General features: G+C 42.4%; 2 protein-coding genes across 2 annotated transcripts in view; one reads left to right on the forward strand and one right to left on the reverse strand.

The window, feature by feature from the left end:
- LOC107704194 (PCNA-associated factor-like) overlaps positions 1 to 278 on the reverse strand; it is a 1,750-nt gene extending 1,472 nt beyond the window's left edge. The window contains exon 1 of the mRNA XM_016507082.1: positions 160 to 278. Coding sequence (XP_016362568.1) covers positions 160 to 205 — 46 coding nt within the window. The 5' untranslated portion in view covers positions 206 to 278. The remainder of the gene's footprint in view (positions 1 to 159) is intronic.
- Positions 279 to 7,744: 7,466 nt separating this feature from the next.
- The window catches only part of LOC107704209 (aquaporin-9-like), an 11,485-nt gene continuing 10,231 nt past the window's right edge, over positions 7,745 to 8,998 (forward strand). The window contains exons 1-2 of the mRNA XM_016507097.1: positions 7,745 to 7,985; positions 8,552 to 8,678. Coding sequence (XP_016362583.1) covers positions 7,908 to 7,985; positions 8,552 to 8,678 — 205 coding nt within the window. The 5' untranslated portion in view covers positions 7,745 to 7,907. The remainder of the gene's footprint in view (positions 7,986 to 8,551; positions 8,679 to 8,998) is intronic.

Below are 8,998 nucleotides of genomic sequence, written 5' to 3' on the forward strand. Positions count from 1 at the left end.
CACACGCAGAAAGCCGACCGCTCAGCTACTGCTAATACTCACAGCGTCGACAGACAGAACCGTGCGAGCGGGTTTCAGCGCGCTATAAAGGCACGGCTATCACAGGAGCTTCTCCTTCAGTCTGAGCTGATGTTTAGTGGGTTTGTGGGGTTCTCTCACCTTTCCTGTACGCGCCGGGAACGCTGTCAGCTTTAGTTCGCACCATCGCGCGGTTTCTGCGAGTGAACGCCGGACAGCACCGCTCGCCTCAGCAGAACTGCAGAAATAAAGCGAGCGATTCCCGCCGTCTTTTTAAAAAAGCTGCCCGGTCGCGTGACGTCACGGAGCGCCATCCAATAGGTGGGCGGGAATCCGGGACACGTGACTGGGCTACGCCGCTCCCATTTTAAAGCGCTGAAACGCTTCCATGGTAACGGCAGTGGACGAGTGCGCGATTTATTCACCGATGACGTCACGCGCGGAAATGGAGGCAAAAGGGACGGAAGCGGATTCATTCAAAACGGCGCGAAGCTTAAGCAGCTGTTCACAAACCTTTACAAGAGCATTTATTACAGTTACTAAACAGTTATGCGGCGCATTTAGTCACACAAGCAGCTCTTATATACCGTATAAACAGGGTTTTTATGAGGATTTAGAGGAAGCACGCGTTATTCAAAGCCTACACAATATTATTTCCACTGACAAACTAATATAAGAAGTTGAGAGAGCTTGAAATAGTAAGAACGAGAAAGCTGTAAAATACAGTCTATTGTTGAAAAGCTGGTCCTCTGATTAGGGCCCATATGAAATCCTTTTTATTTTTTCCCAAATTCAGTTTTCCAGTCAAAAATGACCAAATAACAGCAGCGGGTTAATATATGTGTATTATTGTGAGTGTGGTTCATTAGTTCCAGGATGAGCTGATGGACGGCCAGATGAAGGTGTTCGGAGTGTTCATCTGTGCTTCAGAACAGCATTGATTGATTGATTGATTATTATGAATATTTAGATCAGATCAGTAGGCTAACGGGTCCTGAAGAACATATGCTAGAAAACACTGATCGTACAGAAACTGCTCTGGCAAATACTGCTTTCTCGTGTGTATCGTGAACTGCTTACACATGAATAATGCTGTTCGTTTTGCATGAGGATATGTACATTTACAGTATATGTTTTCATCTTTTAGTTGTCATATACTTATGTACAGGGTTATATATCGTGGTGGGGACCTGACTACACACAGACTCATGGGGACTCGTGTCACGGTGGGGACCTACATTGTGGTCCCCACGGGTACAAAAGCTTATAAATCACACAGAATTAAGGTTTTTGAAAATCTAAAAATGCAGAAAGTTTCCTGTGAGGGGTAGGTTTAGGGTGGGCGGGGTTTGAGAGGCGGACTCGTCTGGCTCTTGTCCAATCAGAGCCGGGGGGCGTGTCTACATCTGATCCACTCGCTGAGTGTGTGAGACTGACTGAAGACTAATAACTCCACAATAACTTCACTTCTCACCATCACAAGAACTCATCTATTGTCAGTGTAAACTGACCATTTCAACCAGCTTTTATTACCGCTGTATCAGTATCTGAAATCCTCTGATAAACTGATTTACGATGTGAGGAATGTTTTCTATCACAGTTTAACGTCAGGTCCTATTGGCTCATCATGAGTCTGTTAGATGTGTCATGAATTCAGAAACTACTGATTATGAAGGTCCTGAATATGTCATTTTATGATGTCATTGTAGTTCTCCACACGTTTGTTTATAAGTTAACCAGTCTAGTTTGAAGAATGATTGTGTGTGTGAGGTGTGTTATATATTTGTGTGTGTGTGTTTGTACCTACTTCATCATATTTCAAGGACAAATGTGTACTCAGAAGGGAGCTAAACCTGAAATTGGTATAAAATGTGGTAAATAAAGTTCTTTTAGTTTTGTGTTGGGGTGAGTCTGTAGCTGTGTGTCAGAACAGTGGCAGTCTATGCAGATCATCCTCTGTGCTCCTGCTGTGATGAACACTCATTGTTTCTCACGCTGATGTCAGGATTCTCCATCAGTCTGGACTGATCAGTGATTGTTCTCTAGATGGAGTCCTTCGGCGCTGGACGCTCTCGGTCTCCGGGGGCTTCGGGATCGTTTGGGGTCAGAGGGCAGGTCCAGAGCATCTCCGGCCGGCCGCATGTGGTCCTGAGCGCTCAGGCCAGACCCGAGCATCCAGACGTCTTCCTCACGGAGCCTCGGCGGCAGGAGTCTGTGTCCAGCCCTCGGTCGGATCATTACTCAGGAGCCCGGCGGTCCAGCAGAGGAGCCCTGAGATCCTCAGCAGACACAGCCCTTCCTCACCTGTGATCCCGGGGCCCGGGGCCCGGAGTCCAGGAGCCGTCGGTGGAGAGCCTTCCCTGCAGGACGTCTGCACCCGTCTCTGAGACACACGACGCCGGATCCCCTCGCAGCCGAGTCCGACCCGAGGACGAGAGGCGCTCCAGAAGTCTGGAGTACAGGTAGGGCCACAGAAATATCACCATGTGTGTTATACATCATCTGAAAGCTGAATAAACAAGCTTTCCATTGATGTATGGTTTGTTAGGATAGGACAATATTTGGCTGAGATACAACTATTTGAAAATCTGGAATCTGAGGGTGCAAAAACATCTAAATATTGAGAAAATCATCTTTAAAGTTGTCCAAATGAAGTTCTTAGCAATGCATATTACTAATCAAACATTAAGTGTTGATATATTTACAGTAGGACATTTACAGAATATCTTCATGAACATGATCTTTACTTAATATCCTAATGATTTTTGGCATAAAAGAAAAATCTATAATTCTGACCCATACAATGTGTTTTTGGCTATTGCTACAAATATACCCCAGCGACTTAAGACTGCTTTTGTGCTGCAGAGTCACATATAACTTTTCATATCAGTATCGATAATTCTCACGATAAATGTAAAATCTTCATTTCTTTTAAGTTTAAAGGCAGATTTTTGCTCCTAAGTGAAAGTTGTAGAAACCAGACTGTTAATGGTAGTTTTAAACCACTCTTTATTGTCAGGCATGACAAACACTTCATGTTTGTTTTTAAATCTTTACACTTTTCTAGTGAATATCTTAATAGAAAAATCGATTTCATAGTATCTCTGCTTGTTCTAATAAGTGACATTGTTTCAAATCATGAAGCAGGTTTATGTTGCCTGGCTTTAATGACGCTTATCTTCAGCACAGTTTGCAGTGCAGGCTGCAGTATTGATAATAATACACGTGTTTGTCTCTTAGAAATGCACATTTGGCAGTAGCTTGAGCTGAGTTAAAACCACACATAGAGCACCTCAATACCATGGTAAAAATGTAACTATGTAACTAGAAACTACGGTTTTTAGGTATTTGTATGAAAGACAGTAATCTAAATAAATTTGTATTAATGCAGGAACCGCTAAACTGGTGATGGTTAACTACCTAAAAGACGGGTAAGAACCAACTGCTTTAGGGAAAATGTTTCTGCTTCACGTACAGAAATCTGTGAGTCTGTTACATGCACATGAGAAACGCATGGGATTCTGTTGAAATAAAATACTGTAGTATAGTCAGAGTTGGGAGGATTGCTTTGGAAATGTAACGGGTTACAGATTACAAGTTACCCTGTTTAAGATGTAATGAGTGCAACTATTTCAATTACTTTATTAATGTAATGTAACTGATTACATTTGATTACTTTTCTAAATTTCTAATGTTTTCGACTGGTAATAATTTTGAAACATTTAAAGCATGCGTGAGAAATTATTCAGATGTAACCCCTTTTTAATCGTTAACATTTTCATAAGTAACTGTAATTTAATTACACATTTTTCTCAGTAACTGTTACTGAATACGATTACTTTTATTTTGTAATTTAATTACATGATTTAGTGACAGGTAACTAGTAGCTTCCCAACACTGAGTATATGAATATGATAATCATTCAGCATTACACTACATGCCATATATTAGATATTATGATACAAAAGTCTCAAGCGTTCTCCTGAAACGTCCCAGAAAGCACTGCTCCTCCTCGTTCCTCTCTTAGCGAGGTGTTTGTTCAGCTGGATGACTGTAGATGTGCTTCAGACTCTGTTTGTCCTCCATCTCCGCACATCAGATGAACCTGAGGGAGAACTGAGTTTATTCCTGATGCTGAGGAACCAGAGTGACGGTTTGAACTAAAACCGGTAGTTCAGCTAGTTTGTCATCATTTACTCGGCCTCATGTTGCTCCAAACCTGCAGGACTTTATTTGTTCTGCCTCAGAAGAAATAAACACAGATGTGCTGACGCTCCAGAAAAGGTGATTCAAAGTCAAACCAGCTTTCTGTCACCAAATGAAGTTATTGTTCAGCCGGTTTGGAGTGAGTGTAAATGACTTTAGCTGTGTCTCTGCAGCTGGTTTCACTCAGGTCCTGTGAGGGTGAAGCTGTTATCAGGCGGAGGGTGGAGCTGATGTTTGACCAGATCCACATGCTGAAGTTCAGAGCGCTGGAGGAGGTGAGCAGACATTTACCACAGTAACCCCGAGCTTCCATCAAAGTACAGCTGCTCTTACTGAATATGGGTTCTGTGTTTGCAAACAGTGTTTTTACTCCTTAAAATGCAAAAAACTAATGAAATGTGAAATGAAACAAGCAGACAACATAAAGCAAATCAATATGTAATGAAATGTTGCAATCAATAAATATAAGCATAATTAAATAGATTTATTTGCGTTTCATTGTATTTTATTTCATCATGCCATGACATATTTTAAAGTTTCATTATAAATATTTATTTAATCTAGTGTGTTAAATCACTCCATATGCTAGTCCTGTGGTTATCGTTTGTGAGTTGTTCCAGTAATCGGTGCTCGACTGATTGGTGCGTGTTGAATAGTTGGAGTTTGCAGCTCCTCTGGAGGAGGTGAATGATCTTAAGGACAGAAGTGCGGCGCTAGAGAGACACGTCAGTCACTTACAGCAGCAGCTGCAGGAAGCCCAGAAGGTGATTGGATCAGATATGAGCACAGTCAGTCAGTTTGTGTCCCGTCTGACGTCATCCGTGTCTCTGCAGAACAATGAGAGTTTGTCTGAGCAGAAAGAGCAGAGAAACGCCGAGCTGAAGAGACTGCAGGAGACGCTAGAGAGGAGCGAACAGGAGCAGATCACACTCCGCCACAAACTGCAGACCTCACTGGACCAGTGAGTGGAGATCACACACACACACACACACACACACGCACACACACACACACACACACACACGCACACACACACACACACACACACACGCACACACACACACACACACACACACGCACACACACACACACACACACACACGCACACACACACACACACACACACACGCACACACACACACACACACACACACGCACACACACACACACACACACACACGCACACACACACACACACACACACACGCACACACACACACACACACACACACGCACACACACACACACACACACACACGCACACACACACACACACACACACACGCACACACACACACACACACACACACGCACACACACACACACACACACACACGCACACACACACACACACACACACACGCACACACACACACACACACACACACGCACACACACACACACACACACACACGCACACACACACACACACACACACACGCACACACACACACACACACACACACGCACACACACACACACACACACACACGCACACACACACACACACACACACACGCACACACACACACACACACACACACGCACACACACACACACACACACACACGCACACACACACACACACACACACACGCACACACACACACACACACACACACGCACACACACACACACACACACACACGCACACACACACACACACACACACACGCACACACACACACACACACACACACGCACACACACACACACACACACACACGCACACACACACACACACACACACACGCACACACACACACACACACACACACGCACACACACACACACACACACACACGCACACACACACACACACACACACACGCACACACACACACACACACACACACGCACACACACACACACACACACACACATCGTTCAGTCAGTCACACACACACTCACACACACACTCACTCACTCACACACAAACACACTCTCACACACTCGTTCACTCACTCACAGACACAGCGATACGAGAATAGTCGAATGCTGCTGTTTTGCAGATTGTAATGTAGTTTTTATGTTTCGTTTTGAGTGTGATTATAAAAGCCAGAAGTGGTTGCCAGAACTGCAAATGCCGATGTTCTTGACTCCAGCTGATGAAGATGAAGATGATGAAGATGAGACTGATGTGACATTAGATGTGAATGAACTGCTGAACATGTAACTCCAGTAATTCATCATCCACCTGTGTCTTCACAACTACACCTTCACTAATGAGGTTCATAAAACGAGCAGTGATGGATTATGGTTTTACAGTAGTGAAGCCGCTGGTCACATGACAGCCTCCTGCGAAGCTCCTGAGAAACTCTGCTCAAGTGCACCGAGAGCAAAAGCTGCTTTAAACACAAAGATGCTCACACCAGATGTTGATTTCATTTAGTTAATAGACGTTAATTGATCAAGAAAATCTATTTATGACTTTATTTTTGACTGCATTTTTACACAAGTGCCTCAAACGTTTAACAGCACTGTAGCTTTGCAGGAGGTTTCTTGAAGCGTCAGTTCTTCTCAGTTTGTTCTGTTTCTTCATGTGACTCCAGACAGACTGATGATGATCAGATCAGATCTCTGTGTGCAGCACTAACATATATCTCACTGCATTATTACAATTAATGGCAAAAACTGATATTTCCTACTGACACACTACAGCAGAAGATAGACATAACTGACTCAAAACCATTTTTAGCTGCTGATAATACTAGTGTTCTAATGATTTTGGCCACCGCTGTATATATATACTGTATATATATATATATAATATTAAATACACACACACACCATGATTACCATGGTATACATTTAAAAGTTTGGGGCTGAAAGAAGTTTCTTCTGCTCATTAAGGGTGAATTTATTTAATCATAAATACAGTAAAAACAGTGAAATATTATTAGAATGTAAAACAGCTGTTTTCTATGTGAATATCTGTTAAACTGTAATGTATTTCTGTGATGCGCAGCTGTATTTTCAGCATCATTACTCCAGTTTTCAGTGTCACATGATCTTCAGAAATCATTCTAATATGCTGATTTGCTGCTCAAGAAACATTTCTGATTATTATCAATGTTGAAAACAGTTGTGCTGCTCAATATTTTTGTGGAAACTGATGCATTTTATTTTTCAGGATTCACAGATGAACAGAAAGTTCAGAAGAACAGCATTTATTTGAAATAGAAATCTTCTGTAACATTATATCTTTCTTTACTGACACTTTTGATCAATTTAATGCGTCCTTGAAAAATAAAAGTTTTAATTTCTTTAAATCTTACCCAAAACAGTAGTGTATATTTGAAAGAACTATTTATAAGGTACCTCAAGTAGCTTCCAAGAGTACTATGGTATCACCATGATATGTGTTCAGAAAGCATAGTAATAATACCATGGCACATATTTTATTTTTTGCCTTCCTCACGGTTTCTTTTTCTGTTTTAACCCCAAAAATAAAACAAGTGATGTCTGTGGTTGTGGTTAAATGGAAAATACTATTTAGTTTTTTCTAATTCATAATTTCACTTTGATTCAGTGTGTTTCTCGCTGCTTCTTTGTAATGAACTGCGAGGTTTTCCAGCAGTTTGTGAGTGACACTAGTTTGAGCTGATGTTTGTGAGAGGTTTGTCTGTAGCGAGGCGGATCGATGGCGTGTGCTGGACGTCCCATCACACACTCACAGCATCATGAAGCAGCACTGCGTCATCAAACACAGCGTCCTCAAAGAGTTCCTGGCCGAGTTCCTCGGGACCTTTGTGCTGGTGGTGAGTTTCTGCATGCTTACAATCCTTCAGATTCTGTTCATATCTTCACTGTTCCTCAGGTTAAGGCCCTAAAAATCTTAAATCAGAGCAGAAAGCCTTAAATTCATAAAGTAACGTAAGGCAATAAATGTTGCATGAACTGCAAAAAATTAATATCTTCCTCAGTATTTCTGTCTTGTTTTCCAGTACAAATATCTAAACATCCTTAAATCAAGATACATTCACTTAGTTTCGAGATTCAAGTCTTGTTTTCTGAGAAATTGAACAAAATGAAGTGAGTTTATGATGGAAACAAGAACAAGTATATGACAATGGGGAATGAAAACTGAGTCCATTGGCAGATTTTCCTTCTTGCATTGAAATGGAAATTGGTTGTAAGTTGTGTTCAAAATCTGAAGTGTTTCTAATACAGCTTCATCAGAACTGCAGAAGCCCTGCTTTATTCTGCACAGACTCTCAAACAGAGTTCATGCTATAAATGTATATAATGATTCATTCTCTATTGTGCAGAGGTGCTGTTGATCAGTGATTGCTCATTGCTCTCTGTGTGTGTGTGTGTGTGTCAGCTGTTCGGCTGCGGCTCGGTGGCTCAGACGGTGTTGAGCAGAAACACTCTCGGGGAACCGCTGACCGTCCACATCGGCTTCAGCACCGGACTCATGATGGGCATCTATGTGTCCGGCGACGTGTCGGGTAAACACACACACACTCACACATTATATAAGCATACCGCTCTTCCCAGAACCGATCGATAAACCCAATCCACAGTGTCTCCTGGAGTTTGCTGGGGTTTCTCTCTGGGTTTCTGGATGAAGTCTTCTTCTCTCGGATGATCTGAGATGTTTCCTCAGCCGTCAGTCTCTGAATGACATTAGTTTGATCAAATGCTGCTCTTGTCTGCTTTCTGAGGTCATACAGAGCCTGGAGCGTCAGGACAGATCCATTGATCTGTGTGTGTGTGTGTGTGCGTGCATGAGTGTTTGTGTGTGTGTGTGTGTATGTGTGTGTGTGAG

This window comes from Sinocyclocheilus anshuiensis, unplaced genomic scaffold (genome assembly GCF_001515605.1).
Source record: "Sinocyclocheilus anshuiensis isolate Anshui unplaced genomic scaffold, SAMN03320099.WGS_v1.1 scaffold1228, whole genome shotgun sequence".
Lineage (NCBI taxonomy): Eukaryota > Metazoa > Chordata > Actinopteri > Cypriniformes > Cyprinidae > Sinocyclocheilus > Sinocyclocheilus anshuiensis.